Genomic DNA, 17,796 nt, shown 5'->3' with positions numbered 1-17,796 from the left:
TGCTGTGACAAGTAAGTCTTTTGCTCCAGAGAGAAGTGATAACTGTTACTTACCATGCACAAACAGGAATAAAACCCCAAATCTGACCTTTTTAGATGTGGACCGTCCCAAGGACCTTACCTTCACAGACGTTGATTCCACTTCCTTGCGGATCACCTGGGATAGTCCAGAGGGATTTGTCACATCTTACCGTGTCTTGTACTCAAGTTCGGAGGAAGGCGAGAGGGAGTTGTATCCATCTCCAAGAGGAGATGCTGAGTCAGCCATTATCAGAGGACTACAGCCGGGAACCGAATATACAGTGAAGGTCATTGCCATGCATGATGGTACAACCAGTACTCCTCTGATCGGTACACAAGCTACAGGTAGGACATTTTTACAACTACTTTATTCGGCATTGCAGTTCTTGTTTTATCTTTTTCTTTTAAAACTTATGGCTAATGAAACAGAGATCATTATTTATTTCCAACTCTTTCTTTTTAATTCCTTCTAGCCATCTCTCCTCCCACCAACCTCCAGTTCTCTGATGTTGGTCCAACGTCTTTTACCATGCGCTGGACTGCGCCCGGTCAGGGAAATCTGATTACTGGTCTTCCGGGCCTCACTGGATACCGTGTTGTAGTAAACCCGAAGAAGAAGAGTGGACCCACCAAAGAGATCAACCTGGCTCCAGATACCACTCAGGCCCATATCCCTGGACTCATGGTGAGTGTGACTGAAATCCACTAGAAGTCACTTGAAATGTAATAAGGGTCTGCCATGGATACAATGCTTAACTATAGTGAGCTAGCTGATAAAAATGTTCAATCACTTTGTTTGTACAGCACCAATGCACAACAAATATCATCTCAAACTACTTTACAAAATAAATGTTTCTAATGTGAAGTGTTTCATCTTTTTCTGCTTGCATACAAAATAATTAACGAGATGGCGATCTGCACAGTTAGTTGTTATTGTGACAAAACAGGTTCATAAACAAAACTGTCTCAGTCTCTACTGTAATTTATTTTGTTCATTTATCTCTTATTAGATTGCAACAACCTATGAAGTCTATGTGTATGCTTTGAAGAACTCTCTCACCAGCAGGCCAGTTCAAGGAGAGGTCACCACTCTGGAAAGTTAGTCTCTAATTTTGACATTTTGAAAGACTGATGGTTTTTGGTGTAACATTATACAAAGTAATGCTTTATTCTTTTACTCGCTCTCGTGAAGATATCAGCCCGCCTCGACGTGTGCGTATATCCGAAGTTAAAGATTCCTCCATCACCCTCACTTGGAGGACAAAGGGCGACACCATCTCTGGATTCTTGATCGAAGCCACGCCCACCACCACTTCTCCAAGCAACATTCCCATTCAGAGGACAATCGGGCCTGAATCACGCACATACGTTCTCACAGGTAGACAAGTTTCTCAAATCACAAGAATGAAAAAAGCTTCTAGTTTTGGTTTTAGACTCACATTGATAACTTGTTTATTTCCACTTATAGGATTGGAGCCTGGCACCACCTACAAGGTCAATCTCTATACACTGAAGGGCAATGGACGAAGCATACCTTTTACACTTACTGCTACCACAGGTAATCAGTCACCTGTGATGTATTACACAAAGGAAATATTCAGAATTACATTTTTTTTATTATGACTCCACAGTGAAATTTTATTGTTGCTGTAAATAAATCTGTCATTATTAAATAAATTAAGGAGGAAATACCTCTCTCCAACTGTCAGTTTTGTTCATTTGTTTTGGTAGAGTTGTTGAGAAACTTGGAAATTTGAAGGGAGGGAGGGAAGCATGGTAGAAATCTCCAGTTTGTTTCTATGTTTACAAAAGAGGTTGTCAGGTTTTTGTCTAGCGTTAGCTGCCCTGAAAACATTATTTATTTATGTACAGCTTTAAAAATAACTCCACGTGACTTTACCTGGTAAATAAAGACAAAAACATACAGCTTAACGTTTGAAAATGGTGGTTTACAGGTCATTGTTTACAGGAACATTTAGGATTACGCCAAAAGCCTTTCAATTATTCTGCTTTTATTCTTACCACTCTGTCAGCAGTCTCTTTTCAACAGTGTACCATGAAAGCTAAGTTAAGATAGGTGTTGATGTTTGAATTATGCAGTTGAGAATGTCTGCAATGCAAACAGTTTGTCCTCCATAATGTTTCCAGGACTGAACTAACCAGCATTTCAGTCCTTTCATCTTCAGTCTTACTGATCTGTCTGTTGTCTATTTTGAATTATGATTCTTAGTGTGTGAATTCTGTATTTGTGAAACTTTGTAAAAATAAAACATCAGCTGTGTTATTACATCTTCAGTTAGCTTTTCTTTTTTTTTTAACTTTCTACTAATCCTGACTTTTCAATCTAAATTATTTTTGTTTGTGACCTTAAAAGATTGTGGGTTTATAGCATAGACAGTGTAGTTTATGTTGTTGCAGTTGCAGGAAGATGACATTGATAAGTAGCAAAACGTGATTAGATGTCAGCTGTTTATCAAGAAATGCTGTTCAAATTAATGAGAAAACAAGTTTTTCTGAGTAATATTTTGTTTGTTTGATTTATAGCTCAACCAACAGTCATTCCTCCCACCAACATTCGCTTTACCTCACTGAATCCTACCAGCATCTCCTTCATGTGGGAGCCATCACACAGTCCGAGGATCACCGGCTATTATGTCACTTATGAGGAGGCTGGGGGTTTGCCTCGCGAGCTGACTCCTAGACCTCACGCAGGCATGAGCTTTGCCACCATCGATGGTGAGTGGGCTAATGAAAAAGGCTAAATACAAATTCTATAAATATTTCACTAAATTTGGCAAATGTTGAAAAAAACTTTTAATTATGTGCTTTGATTTGTTCTTAGGTCTTAAACCAGGAACGGAGTATGTCATTAAGATTGTGGCACTGCAGAACTCTTTGAGAAGCACACCGCTTGTGGGCAAGGCCAGAACCCGTAAGTGCAACATAGCTCAATATTTATATATATATATTTTTGTTTTTATAGTTTTTTTAGATTTTGCAAGATGGTAGCTTTTCAATAGACATAACTTAATGGTGTCTTGTCTTATTTTTATAGTTTAACCTAGTGTGCTTTTTATCTAGTCGGTGTTGCCCTCTAGTGGTGTAGAATAACTGTTGATCTTTTTGGTGATTTCTGCCGTGTAATCACACAAACAAGTGGTGTTTAAACGGTTTAAATGGATTGCTCAGATTTTTTTTATGAAAGATTAACAGATTAACTATATTTTACATGTTTGCATATTTTAAATGCTTAGTTACGCTATTTTAACTGGAGCAGTTTAGGCCAGAATTAGTTTTTAATGTTGTTCAGATAAAGTTGGTTAAAGTATTTCCTTCTTACGTTTCTGTGTCTCTTTGTAAAATCAGAGCCAGCTGCAGACTATTCCACTGTTCATCAGATGTTGGTACCTGAACTGCCGCAACTTCCCCATCGGCCCAGCACCGACATCTTGGATGTTCCAGAGACCTTGAACGAAAAGATGTGAGGCATAAAAAAGAACCTTATGAAAATGATTTGATCATATAGCTGGGATTATTCTAAAACACCTTTCAGTACACTTTTTGTTCTCATTTGCATGTATTTCTCTTTTTTTTCAGTTTTGACTCTAACTATGTCCATCTGGCTGGCACAAGTGGTCAGAACCAACCGGGCCAGCAGGGGCAGCACATTTATACAGAGTATCAGAACTTGGGCCCAAATGTTGGACTTCCTAGCCCCTACGGTGGACCCAAGGAAGGCCAGATACCCACACTCAGAGAGCCCCTGATTTATATTCCTGTAGCCGGTCCTGATGGAAACAGAGTACCCCTGGTCAAGGTGTGTAATATTTGTATTACGCTCCTAATCTGATCCCATAATATATATTTAGTCAACCAAGACTAAGAATTTTAGTTTTAAAACACATTTTTAGATGAAACAATTAGACTTGCTGTTTTAGAAAATTCTAATGTTGTGTTACTATTTTAAATTACCAAGATTACATTTTAAATAACCTTAAGCATTTTCTAACAGCAATTGGTTATCTAATCAGAACTCCCTATACTTCAGTTCTAAGGTGCAAAATATTTAAGGTCAAATATGTTAAGCAAAAGATTTGCTCATAGTAATGACTATTATTGCCATGTACAATCATATGTATTTTCTTTTAATATTTAGAAATGAAATGTGACTGGAACTGTTTGTCTTCTGTTCATTAATGAGTTAACTTTGCCTTTGTGCCCTATTTTGGAACCTGTAGGTGAGCGACACCCCACTGCCTGGTCTCGCTTTCGGCTTCCCTGACAACGAAACAGAGCTACCCCAAGAAGCAAAGACAATCACAGCCATTTCCTGGCAACCTGTCCCTGAAACCACTGAGTATGAGGTGTCCTGCAGCCCAATTACAGACCTGGAGGAAGGAGGCATTCAGGTATCCATGGACATTTTTCTTTATATTAATATACATGAAATCTAAAGTAGTGATCACAGCTAAGCCTCCTTCTTGTTTGACACTCAGATGCGCCTGCCAGGCACCTCCAACAGCGCCACCCTGATCGGACTGACTTCTGGAGCATCCTATAATGTTGTCGTAGAGGCTGTGAAGGATGGAGACAAACAGACGGTTCTGGAGGAAGTTGTTACTGTTGGCAATGCAGGTAGGGATTTTTTTTTTTAAATTCCATGTTAACATTTCATCTAAATTTTTAGCAAGACTGTATGAATTCACTTTTTTTTTGTATTCCTCTTGAAGTTCCAGATGACAATCCTATTACCACCATTGGAGACGTGTGCTACGACACATTCACGCACACGTACCACCAGATGGGCTCTGAATGGGAGCGCATGTCCGAGACGGGCTTCAAGCTGTGGTGCCGGTGCCTGGGGCTCGGCAGTGGTCACTTTAGGTGTGATTCATCCAGTGAGTGGCTTACTAACCCATCTCTGCAGTGCTTTGCAAACACTTAATAACTCGTTGCAGCATTTTTACACAAAAGGAATTTATTAATGTAGTATTGCTCGGCCAACTGAGATTAAATGCTGGCAATAAACATGAAATACTATCCTCAGTATAAATTCCTTAGCTGTGAATTAAATGCCATAGAAGCTGACAGAGGAATGCTCTATGTGCTGCAGATATTCATGCGTGGTTTGTGTTTTGAACAGATTTTAGATGTTTGAGTGCATCTGAAGGCTTCCCATGCCAAACCCTCTGCTCTGTCTAAGCATCAGAACTCCGTTACTTGTATTGTCCATAACAGTTAACAGCTAACATGACAATACCAGGAACTGGGATCATCTGCCGATTTACGGGTCAGAATCATTGGATTATATTCGGTACTTTACTCTGGGGGAAAAAAAGCTTATTCTGCAATTAGACAACTTCACTGAGAGTTTTATATTTGTTTAATATAAATAAATGCAGTCTTTAAAGAGCGTCTTCTCACATGTATTGAACTTTTTTATCTGCCTCTTCACTCCAACTCTATCCTCTCCTTCTCTCTTTTCTAAATCTCTCTGCCTTTGTTTGCCACCACTCCCTTTCACAGAGTGGTGCCATGACAACGGCAATAATTACCGCATTGGAGAAAAGTGGGATCGTCGTGCTGAGAACGGTCATATGATGAGCTGCACCTGTCTGGGCAACGGCAAAGGAGAGTTCAAATGCGAACCACGTAAGTACTCAGAATTTTAACTCTGTAAATCTCGAATTATGATATAATCCCGCTTTATTATTATGTACACTGATTTTTGTTGATCTTTATTACTCTGCTTTATTTTCCAGATGGGTCCACTTGCTATGATGATGGGAAAATGTACCAAGTTGGGAACCAGTGGCAGAAGGAATATATGGGTGCCATCTGTACTTGTACCTGCTATGGAGGACAACAGGTGAGATGAGGCTGTAATGCCTTAGTCCTGGTGGTAATGCAAAGGTTTTGAGCCTTGTTATTATGTAACAGATTTATTCCAGCTCAATATTTATATTCCCCGATCAGTTTGACAAAAACATGCAAGTAATGTATGACTTTTTAGAGTTATACAAAAAAAATTTCAATCAGGTACTGATTGAAATATAATTTTATTTTATTTTTGTCTGAAAAAAAGAGTTTGGGTCAAAGATCTGCTCTCCAGAAAAGGGAGAATCATTAAAGCAACCAATGATTCAGCATTTTTAAGGTGTCTGGCTCTTTCATTTTTTCATCATGGCTGCTTTTTACTGTAACAGTGTCCACACCAAAAAAGAGTATTGTTATTAGCATCCTCTTAGCAATTACAGTGTACATTTTGATTGGAAAATTTAATTTTCAAATCTTTCACAGCACTCTTTAATCTTGCATTTTCATGTGCATAATTTAGCATTGTCTAAAAAACTCTCAAAGGAAACTGTATGAACTTTTCTTTGATTGTTTGTGTCTGCTGGACTTTGTTTGGTCTGGATGCACAAAAAGGCACCAGATGGTCACTAATCAGGCTGGACAACCTGAAATTTGATTTCAGTTTCCATCATAACATTTATACAGTTGATGGCCTGAAAGCTTTTATTTTTGTGTTGACTGTGTTGTTTAACTCCTTGTAAAGGGCTGGCGATGTGAGAACTGCAGAAGGCCTGGAGGACAAACCAATGTGGAGGCTGAGGTCTTGCAGCCTGGTGGCTTAGATGCCTTCCAACGCTACCGGGAAAATGCTCTACGTAAACTGGTCAGTGGAAGTTTTTGCTCTTAGAAGGGATATTGAGTTTATCTATAAAGGAACTCATTTTCTGATGATTGGTGAACTTTTTACATGTATGGTTTGGGCATTTCTTAGATGCTTAGTGCAAAATAAAAATATGTGTGCTAGCTAAAAAAGGTTTGCATTGTGTAGCTTTTAAAAATGTATTTGTGATTCTGTTCATCCCAGATAGCATTAAAACCCATTTTCTTGTTTTCTTTCAGAACATCCAGTGTCCAATTGAATGTTTAAATCCAGAGCTGCTAGCAGATGCACAAAGCCCCTTAGAGTAGAAAAGGAGTGGGAAGAAAGGAGGAATCGTGAAGTGAAACCCTTTGAAATGTCATCACTTCAAGAAGGAAGTTTCCTCCTGGTGCATCAAGAAACAACATTTCCATCACATTTGTGCTTTAAGGATTTTCACCGCACCTACATTTTGTGCCTTAAAGAACTCTGTGCCTTATCAAAGATCTGGAGTGATTTGATTCTCTATAATTTCCAGCAGAAGTGGAGAATGTTTAACACTTTTTTTTTTTACATTTTTTACACAAATCTCTCATAGCACAAATACTCCTGCAACGTCACCTTAAACTTGCATTCACAAAACATACTGCGCTGCACACAGAAACAAGGGGTTTTGGAGTAATTCTAAAAGTTTTGTTTGTCCTGCTAAAACAAAAATATATCTGAAGATAGGCAAAAATATACAAAAACATTTTTAAATTGTTTTAGCAATTTACATCTCGCCTATTTTTGTGCCACTGAAACAAATTAATTCAATATTCAAAAAAAACATTTTACAAAAACTTGCATTTTTCAAATGCCAAAATATTTCCAAATCAGAAATATTTTAATGAAAAGAATTGCAAAGCCATGCAGTATTTTAGTGTTTCTTAAAATTACTTTCAGGTGTTCTGTCTTTCTGTGGTCAGTGTGCTGCTTTCTGTTGGGCAGTTTAGGAATTCATTTGCCTACTCTGCTTTTTAAATGAAAAGAAAAAAAATGAACTAAACAAACTTCCTTTTAAAAAATAAGCACTGTTACTTTTGATGTGGTATTATATTTACCAGCCGTTTTTACTGTGTACTTTTTTTTTTTAATTCATCAGATGTGGACATTATCTGTAGCCGACAATAAGTATTTTCTTAAAATAAGGAAATAGATAACCTTTTTTTTAAAAAAAATTAAACTCAAAGCTCACTGACCAAAAGTGTTGATAAATTTGCAAACGAAATCTGTTTAAATTCCATGTTTGTATTTTTAAAGTCTTTACTTCTATTTATCCCTTTCTACTTAGGCATTTTGCTCAGTGCTATTTTTGGGGTGTAAACTTTATTTTTATTTACTGTTTTTGGTTTTTCTTTTGTTTTGTTAATTATGTTGTTGCCAGACTCTGAACTACTGTGGACCGAACCTTTTTAATAAATCCAAAAGAAAATAATGTGGTTGTCATTTTCTCTTTAGAAAATTAGTACATGCTGCAGACTACAGATAGATACTGTGTATGTGGTGTGATTATGCTATGTTAATGTAGTCTTAATCAGTTTTTTTTAACTATCGCATTTTTTACCAATTCGTTGTCTGAAGGATGCATTATTTACGTGTCTTGGAGTATTAAAGTTTATTATATATAAAGAAGCAAGATTTTGCATATATGTTAACATAAATTGTTCAACTAAAAATAATTAAGTGATTCTATTTAGTACAAGATCTAATTCCTAATTATCTAAAAAGAAATGGAAGCTGATTTCACTAATTCTACTCAGCAATAAGGGAAAAGTAGAAAGTCTACTGAATAACAAATTGAGCAATTAAAGTAGTTATGCTAGTAGCTAGTTTTTCACTCTTATAGGCTCACATGGACTCTGAGAGCTTTAAATCAAGGGGTTTAGTACATAATTAGGAGTTCTAATGTCTTTCGCTCCATTCTTGCCCTGAGCAAGATGGCGTCATATTTTTAGCATAGAGGTTTTCAGAATAAAACAAGCACCTTGAAATATGTTTCAAAAAAGCTTATTTTGGACTTGAGAAAGATGTTCCTTTCTACCATTTTTGATTTTTATAGTGTCATAAATAATCCTGAGTGTTAATACAAACAACCATTCCATTGTTAGTATTTATCGTATAAGACGACACAACCGTAGGTTTTGTAAATATAGGTCGTAAAATACTAAAAAAAAAAACAACACTTTAGTCACGCAGCATAATTTATTTTGTAGTTTATCTACTTACTGCTCACTGTGTCGAATATTCTTGTCACTTTTTCTGAAAGGATGACACGGAAGTTGTTTTTAGCCGTTTCCTAGGGGAGGACCGGAGTTTCAAGTTTTGAGAGAAGCATTTCTTGAACACCCAACAATGGCGGATGTTTCTGTTGACAGTTTAATCCTGAAGCTGCACGATGTGAACGCAGTAAAGTTCGGAGAGTACAAGCTAAAGAGCGGCTTGCTGACACCGATTTATATCGACCTGAGGGTTCTGGTTTCCCACCCTGCTCTGATGAACCAGGTAAGCACGTGTAGAGTCCTTCGCACGTGTAGAGTCTTTCCCCCTACCTAAACAGAGCATACTTGGGTTGAAACTATTAAAATATGGCATAAACTCCACAAAACTTCGCCTGGCTTTTGTTTCCAGGGTAAAAACTTACAGAATAATCAAAATTAATCTTTGTTGGTATTGGTTTGTCTACACGAGTGCGACAAAGTCCTCGTAATAGATTGGTTTTCAGTAAATCACTGGCTTTATCGAAATCTTCCAGACTTTAAGGATTTGTGAAACTGCTCATCAGTGGTGACTTGACCCTGTTTGTATTGATCTGGTTCAGAAACAGAGAGCAATGTAGTCTATGCAAATGCATGAAATATAATCAAGAGTTCAGCTAAAACTGTTACTGAAAATTAAAAAAAATCTATAATTTTTGAAAGCTGTTCTTCTTTGTAAACTACATTGCAGCAACTTTTTAATTGATCTGATAGGCTCAACATGGTACATTTTCTCTGTAAGGGCACTAAACATGGAGAAATGTTAAAAGGTAGGTGGAACTGTTGTTTAAAATATACATTTTGAATTAGTGACGCATTTGAACTGCATGAATAAAATATTGAATTACAGAAGAAACTGTAGTAACTGTATCAAATATCCTCTATGGAATGGTATTTGTTTGAAATAAAGCATATAAATAAAGAAAAAGCTGCAGTAATTGGTAGATGCTATACTTTCCTGCTCTGCATAGTATTTCCCAGTCAGACATAACATTATGACCATAACAGTGTCTTTGTTCCCCATTTGCTACCAGTGTACATGTGACCCATCAGGCACCGACTCTAATAGACTCCTGAAGGTGTGCTGTGGTTTCTGGCACAAAGATGTTGGCAGAACATCTGCTTTTACAGCATTTAAAGGATCTTCTGCTCCAGAAGATGCAATATGATGCAACCACCAGGATATATACAGTCTCAGACCTAAGTCCAGATCTTTTTGTGGAACTGTAGATTCCCAACATGGAGCAGCTAAAAAAATCTGCAGCATACCATATGATGCAAAATTTGCTTCTGATACCTTATTGGATCTATACCTAGAAAACTGAAAGCAAGTGGGGACCTAACCAGTACTGGTATTGTGTACCGATTAAGTTGTCTGAGTTTATGCATTATATTTAATCTAGTTGTGATTCCTTAATTTTGTCATGGCTGGAAGGAAGTGCAGTTAACTAAACACCCAGGTGACCCACAGTACCAAGGCTCATAGGCCATGACCACTACCGTTTAGTCTCAAAAAAGGTTGTAAACTCGCTATCCTTGTAAACAAAGTGCAGATCAAAGAGGGGACAAGGTTATAATTAGAAGAAAAACAGACTCTAAACATTTATATCTGCAGTTAAAACATTCAAGTTTCCCTGGTTTTTGCAGGGACTTGTGTAAACGACTTGAAGGCATGAGAGGGGATCGGTGTTACACCTATGACTGCACCTTTTCCACATAGCTTGTCTTGTGTTTGTGGAGGAAGGAAACTTGTAGCTAGATTTCAGCAATTGTTAAAATGATGTGGGACCTTTATATGCAGATCGTAGAACTGAGGATGCAGCTTTAGGGAAGGCCACCAAACACTTTTTGTTTTGCTTTTCTTCACAGGTTTCGAGCGTCATCTACCAACGAGCGCAGGAAGAGAACCTTCAGTTTAACTCGGTGTGTGGGGTTCCGTACACGGCCCTGCCTCTGGCCACAATTATCTGCTCAAAACACGAACTGCCCATGCTCATCAGGCGGAAAGAGGCCAAGGACTATGGTGAGCCTATCTCAATTTATCAAGCTCTTAAAACACAGAGTCAGGCTAGTTTCTAATCAGAAATACACTATTTTGGTTAGTTTTCTTATATAGCAAGGCCCAGCTGGCGGTCAGTTTGTCCCCTACATCTTTCTTATGTAATCTTCCTGTAGGAACTAAGAAGATGGTGGAGGGGTCATGGTGTGAGGGGGATACGTGTTTAATCATTGAGGACACAGTGACCAGCGGCAGCAGCATCCTGGAGACAGCAGAAGTTCTCCATAAAGAGGGGCTGAAGGTGAACAATCACTGGCGTTTAGAACACTGCAACATGAAGCTTTTTCAAATAAATTCTTCTAAACGGAGTGATGTTTATAGGATGTCTCTGTTCCACATGTTCAAGGTGACAGATGCCATTGTGCTGATGGACAGAGAGCAAGGCGGCATGGAGATGTTAGCATCTCTGGGAATTCGCCTCCTGCCCATCATCTCCATGTTTAAGCTGCTTGATGTGCTGCTTGCAGCTGAACGCATCGACGCCCCAACAGCCCAGAGTGTCCGCAAGTTCATCCTGGACAACAACACCTTCAGGTACTGAAAAAGGTTGTTTTTTTTTGTTTTCTGCTGGGTGGCTGTCAGAACTGAGAAAGTCATACCTTTGGGCCTTAAAAAAAACATAAATATACCTAGTTTTCCGGTTCTCAATTTATGCTTAATTAACTCTTGATTTTTTTCGTTTTGAGATATGTGCTGGCAACATCAAATCTCTTCTGTGATTTGTTGTTCTAACTCTATTGCTCTTATGCACTGTTTTTGGTAGTTCTATGGTTGCATTGTAGCACTGTTTTTGGTGGGAAGATAGTTCAAAGTGGATAAAAAAGCTGACAGAGGTTGGGAAAAAATATGCCTTTAGCTTTTGCCTTGAAGCTACAAAAAGCTGCCGAACTTGACCTATTTCATCTTTCATCAGTTAAACTCAAAATATCCTCTCTACATAATTTACTACCAGTTTTTTCGCTATAGGAAAGCATAGCAAAAAATATATATATATATTTATATATTCTTGTCTCAACAAGAATTTTTAATACATGACTTAAAACAATATATTTCTTTTGCAAAAACTTTTGAAAATATTGTAATTTTCTTTCTTCCACTATGCTCTACTTTGTTTTGGTCTTTCGCATAAAATCCCCGCAACATACAATGAAACTAGTGGTTGCCTTATTGCAAGATTTAAAAATTTAAATACTTCTGCAAGTCACACTGAGTTAGCTTCATGTTTATTGTATGTCTTTCAGGCATAAGAAGACAAATGGCAGTGATGCTCCAGCTCCCAAGAAGCCATGTGTGGAACCAAAGCAAATTTTGAGCTATGCAGACAGAGCAGAGCTGCCAAGTATGTAATATCTATCTATTAAATCAAATGGCTTGCTCATTTGGTATGTTAACATCAGTTGGTTTGCAGAAATTCACCCCCTGGCATCTAAATTGCTCAAGATTATGGAGGAGAAGGAGTCCAACCTTTGTGTTTCCGCTGACGTGACGAGCAACAAGGAGCTGCTCCAGCTGGCCGAGTCTCTCGGTCCAAAGATCTGCATGTTGAAGACTCACTGTGACATCCTGAAGGTAGAAGAGAAGCACTTTGTTGCTTAAAGAATGTGGTTGAATCACTTAAACTCATGTTTTTTGTGTACCATCAGGATTTCACAGAAGAATTCAGCCAGAAACTCCAAGCTGTTGCTGAACAACACAACTTTCTCATCTTTGAAGACCGCAAGTTTGCTGACATTGGAAATACAGTCAAGCATCAGTATGAGGGTGAGATCATGTTAGACAGTTCTTCCTTTTCCGAAAGAGCAACCAGATGTATAAAATATCTTCACAGTTGAGCTGAATTAATGTTTGTTCTCTCCAGGCGGTGTGTTCCGGATCTCTTCTTGGTCCCACATCGTCAACGCCCACGCTGTGCCGGGGCCCGGGGTCGTGAAGGGCTTGAGTGCTGTGGGGAAGCCTCTGGGCCGAGGCTGTTTGCTCATTGCACAGATGAGCTCCCAAGGCTCTCTGGCTACTGGTGAATACACACAAGCTGTGGTAAGCACCTTTCTGCTGAGGTCTTCTTCAGGGTGCTTCAGGGTTTACTGCAGCTTTGTTTCTTCTCTCTCCAGGTTAAGATGGCAGAGGAAAACTCAGATTTTGTAATTGGGTTCATTTGTGGCTCTAAGATGACTGAAAAACCAGAATTTCTCCACATGACTCCTGGTGTGCAGATAAAGGCTGGAGGTAAACTTCACTTCATGTCAGTTTTTGTTTCTTTGTTGTGGGAAACTGCCAGGATCTGAATTTCTTTGTTCAACAGGTACCATGATTTAGGTTTTCTGGTGTGTAGAGATGTTTGACGGATAGCGTTGTTTTTCACACTTCTTTTAATAGTTTATACAATTATATGATCATAAAACCTTAACTGCTGGTAATTTAAAATGTTTTTTTAGTCTTTTATTTGTAAATTGCAAAGATTTAATGATAGATTTAATGACACTTTCCCAACACAAGGTGGTGCTGTTGCTTTAGAAATTATTTGTTGACCCTGTCATTCATCTCTCTTTCTTATTCACAACTTTCCTGATCTCCCTGTGTTTTTTTGTCATCCAGGGGATTTGATGGGCCAACAGTACACAACCCCAGAGGACGTGATCTACAACAAAGGCTCAGACGTCATCATTGTGGGACGAGGCATTTTGGAGGCGTCTGATTGGCTCGAGGCTGCCGAGTCGTATAGAAAGTCGGGCTGGGATGCCTACAAGAGGAGAACGGGTCAGAGTGACCAGTAAGATCTCAGGAGTTTCATCATTGTGATGAACTACAACTGTCTGTGTAGGTGGGCAGCAAACATTCAAGGGACAATCAACCAACAGGTATTGCTAACACATGGGTACATCTCATTTTTTGTATGAAACATGCCTATCTAAAGAAAGCGTGTTTTTTTTAATCAGAGTGATTTTATGCAAGTGGTGTGAAATATGTATCACCCTTCAATTTTCAGTTTTGTGAAAGATCCTGAAGGCTTTGCTGCTAAAGCAGGAATGCAAAATTGTAGAGATCACAGATCAAGCTTTTCCTGGCCAATATCGATTTTCAGTATTAATGTGCTGTAACCTCTACAGCACATTGCTTGATAAATGTAGTCATTTTAAATCCATCTAAATTGAAAAAATGATGAGTTTATTGTGTGCATCAAGCTAAACATCTCTCAATAGAGTGCATTGCTGTGCATTCTGCCAGTTGTGTTTATATTCTGAAAGTGGTGGAAGTTTTTAGCTTTGATGCATTCAATCACTAGGAAAATTTTTTATTTTATTTTATTTTTTCGTATTTGATCAGCTGATCAAAATACCTCTTTTTCTCTCACCTGCCTTTGATATGATTTCTTGTTGCTCCAACAAGATTTACCCTGATTTACTACAAATATTCACTGGTGACTATGATTATACGTTGATTTGGTATCATGGCATCTTAAAACACAGAATCTTTGTCATCTTTGTATTTTTTGTAATTCAAAAACTATAAACTAATACTTTATGTGTTTCAAACTCATAAAGTATTAGATGAAATTGGAACTTGGCCACCTATGTGTTTGATCAAAAATCTTTTGTTTTCATGGTTACTATCAGAAATATCTAAGAACACTCCTAGAAATGTGAACAACTTTTATAGTGTGTGCTCTGCTTAATAATTGTATTTTCAATCTAACAGTGTTTTAGGACAGCTTTACGACATCGAATTGCTATTGATTGAAGAGCCGAAGTGAACAGAACCTGATGTATTGCTGTATTGAGGACCAATGTTTGCCATCCATTCTTCATAATATAACGTAAAATTAGGCAGCCCATGAGTTGCGACCTGATTTGATGGGTATTTGAACTACGACACATTAAATCATTGAAACTGCTTGTAAAATGAGACAGAAATTGAGTTTTGTATTGTAGCTGCTTCTGTACAGGGCCAGTGTTTTCCTACGGGCTTTGCTTGATAAATTGTAATTTTTACAGTACTGGTGTTAGATCTTTGTATTTCAAGATTTTGATACATACAGGAAATGTATGCAATTTGCTTTAAGTGCTTTCCAAAGCTACGAAACTATTAAAAACAAACTGTATTACAAAATAAATAAATGTTGATTTCCACAAATAACCAGAGTGGCTTTTGACATTCTGTTCTTTTTTATTATTATTTTGTAACCTAGAGAGACAAATTTCTTTAGATCGGCAAAATCTAGAGAAAATTGAGTTGGAATACAAATATATGAAAAGTTTAAAAACTTTCTAAACTGTAGATTTTAGTTCTACATACTTTTTAAATGAGTGATTTAATGCAGATTATAAGTAAATTCAGTTTTTCATAGCATCTTAACATCTTTTGCATTTCACATTTGTATATAATAAGCCTTGTGGAAACATTATGCATTTTAGAGTACCGTACTAAATCATGTTCAGATATTGATGTTTAATCTACTTTTTTTACCTCTGCAATCAAAAATGGATTAATTGCAATTAACTACTAACATTTTTTTTACTCTTTAGCTAATCTAATGTGAACATAAATGCATTTTGTAGAATAAGCAATAAGTAACCCACTTTGGCTGAAATTACCTAATTGAGATGCTTCTAGGCATCTAAAAGCTTCTGGCATTTTTATAAGGAAAGTTTGCTCCACTCCTCACTTTAAGGTGTGAGACGTTTGTATTTTTTTTTTTTGAAATGCAGCCTGTTACAAGTTACCACCCAGCATCTCTAAAGGAAATGCTGCTCTAAAGGATTGAGGAAATATATTTTTTTCTTTTAGAAGGGAGACGGGAAATTGGAAGATTATTTATGTTAGGAATTACTGAATTTAAAAGGGGTATGATTATATAAGTTAAATTTCATCATACTCCTTTTCAGACTCACAGTCACCACACAAATGATATATTTACATGTATATTTGGTTACAAGGTATTTTATTTACACTTAGAATTATAAAAGTCTTTGTATGTTTTGTTGGTGAAATGTCTGAAATAAAAAATTATCATAACAAGTATACATGCATATATGTGTTTATTCTCATGTTATCCTCACATAGTTTTCCCCCAATATCTGTTCCTGTAATTCAAACTGCAAATTACTCTTTAGTAGAAAATCTAATTTTAAAAATACCCTGAGGGTATGTTTACTCTCTAATTCAATGCATTTCTCTTACTATGTGCAACCCACTAACCCATACATTAGAGGAGTGACCTGCCAATTTGCAGCAGACATGCAGATCTCTTATTGACTAGCTGTCTGGTGAGTGTGCTGTGTGATCTTCTTTTGTGGAAGAATTATCTGTAGCCAGTTGTGCCTTTTGACAACGGCTCCCTGCTCTGGGTACCCGTCAGTCTTGGGGTGTATAAAAGAGAAGGTTTTGTAAGTTGCATCTTGACTGAGTGGACTGGTAAAAACCATCACCTTGTTCAGTGCTTTCCCTCACAGAGTCTGGACCCTTGTCTATTGAGAACGATTGCTTGCTGGAGACGTAGATTCTATTGAAGTTTTAAGGGCTTGGTTCTGATTTTACCCAAATGCTGTTGTTGGCCATGACGGATGTAACGCGGCAGTTTGATGAAACTGTGTGACTGTAAACATTCCCTTGTGGATAAGGCCCACAAGATCTTTGCATGCAATAAAACTTTAATTGATCAATATTTGGAATCAGGGACAACATGGATTGAATGGTTTAATTTACTTCCTCTGCTGCCATTGCCAAACTATAACCATAGACAAACTACAATTCTAAAACACTGCAAAAACTCATTGTCAATTGTTCAGAACTTATTTTTCTATTCAATGGTTGACACATTTGAAATTCAACTGGAGAAATCAAGCTCAATGGGAGACATCCCAGACACAGCACTGAAGGGAGATGAGAATTGAGAACAGCTGCTTAGGAAGACAATGGCCACGACTGAGTTTTTTTGTTGCTTATTTGCTTGTCCAGTCCACTAAGCCAATGGGGACTGAACACCTTTAGGATCATTAATATGGTTTTATTTTTGGTCTTTCTACTTTCTATGATCAGAAAGTTCAGACCTTGGAACTGTAAATCTTGCCAAGTCTCTTTCTTACTGGAGAATTCTGAACTCTTAACAGCGCAAAGTGTGACCTCAAGTGGTTAAGACATTCTGGCTTTATTTATGATCTCGTGGATAAGTTGTTGAACTCTTGGGGAAATTCTTGTAGGCCAGCCACTTTGGTGAATGTTCATATTTTCTTCATTTGTGGGTAATGGTGTGGGTTGCCAGCCAAAGATCCTAAAGCCTTAGAAATGTCTTTATAAAGGTTTCCAGTCTGATAGTTGATAATTAATTTGTGATGTTTAGCTTTACATCATAATATGTGTTAACTTTTAGCTTTCTTCATGTCAGACAGGTTCTGCTTAATTAATAACCTTCTTTTTCCCTGTCCAACAGTAATGAGGATAGCACAGGAAGTGAAACTGACAAAAGAAATGTTCTTAAACACAGTTTTTGTATGATTTAACAAGGTGAGCAATTTTATTTTTCATGTGATGCCAGGATTTTTCAGACTCCCTACATAAAATAAACAACCTTGTACCTCTGGTTGGATTTCTGACCCATGTGAACTAAAATCCATCCCCCTCTACACAACCATAAATGAACTTTCCTTCACAAGGTTGTGGAACAAAGTGAGCCGTCAGCTCCACGCAGGTATTTGCAAGGCAAAGTGTATGAAAATAATCCCACAACAGAAGCTGTATAGCACAGCTTGAGCTTGTCGTCAGGTAGCTACG

At 37.6% G+C, this 17,796-nt stretch overlaps 2 protein-coding genes across 2 annotated transcripts in view; both read left to right on the top strand.

The window, feature by feature from the left end:
- fn1a (fibronectin 1a) overlaps positions 1–8,152 on the top strand; it is a 51,294-nt gene extending 43,142 nt beyond the window's left edge. The window contains exons 34-50 of the mRNA XM_032567338.1: positions 1–11; positions 96–365; positions 494–705; positions 1,031–1,118; positions 1,213–1,398; positions 1,489–1,578; positions 2,565–2,756; positions 2,863–2,952; positions 3,387–3,501; positions 3,618–3,837; positions 4,259–4,429; positions 4,517–4,655; positions 4,751–4,918; positions 5,547–5,672; positions 5,783–5,889; positions 6,580–6,699; positions 6,936–8,152. Of these exons, the coding sequence (XP_032423229.1) occupies positions 1–11; positions 96–365; positions 494–705; positions 1,031–1,118; positions 1,213–1,398; positions 1,489–1,578; positions 2,565–2,756; positions 2,863–2,952; positions 3,387–3,501; positions 3,618–3,837; positions 4,259–4,429; positions 4,517–4,655; positions 4,751–4,918; positions 5,547–5,672; positions 5,783–5,889; positions 6,580–6,699; positions 6,936–7,004 (2,374 nt within the window). The 3' untranslated portion in view covers positions 7,005–8,152. The remainder of the gene's footprint in view (positions 12–95; positions 366–493; positions 706–1,030; positions 1,119–1,212; positions 1,399–1,488; positions 1,579–2,564; positions 2,757–2,862; positions 2,953–3,386; positions 3,502–3,617; positions 3,838–4,258; positions 4,430–4,516; positions 4,656–4,750; positions 4,919–5,546; positions 5,673–5,782; positions 5,890–6,579; positions 6,700–6,935) is intronic.
- Positions 8,153–9,069: 917 nt separating this feature from the next.
- Positions 9,070–16,047, top strand: umps (uridine monophosphate synthetase). The gene is made up of 10 exons (XM_032568623.1): positions 9,070–9,219; positions 10,842–10,995; positions 11,148–11,272; positions 11,378–11,565; positions 12,273–12,370; positions 12,440–12,600; positions 12,675–12,792; positions 12,890–13,065; positions 13,140–13,254; positions 13,624–16,047. The coding sequence occupies exons 1-10, from the start codon at positions 9,070–9,072 to the stop codon at positions 13,800–13,802; spliced, it is 1,464 nt and encodes a 487-aa protein (XP_032424514.1). The 3' UTR covers positions 13,803–16,047.
- Positions 16,048–17,796: the final 1,749 nt, after the last annotated feature.

The sequence above is a fragment of the Xiphophorus hellerii genome, chromosome 7, assembly GCF_003331165.1.
Source record: "Xiphophorus hellerii strain 12219 chromosome 7, Xiphophorus_hellerii-4.1, whole genome shotgun sequence".
Classification (NCBI taxonomy): domain Eukaryota; kingdom Metazoa; phylum Chordata; class Actinopteri; order Cyprinodontiformes; family Poeciliidae; genus Xiphophorus; species Xiphophorus hellerii.
Note: the sequence above shows the minus strand (reverse complement) of the source record. Positions and strands in the feature narration are given on the sequence as shown.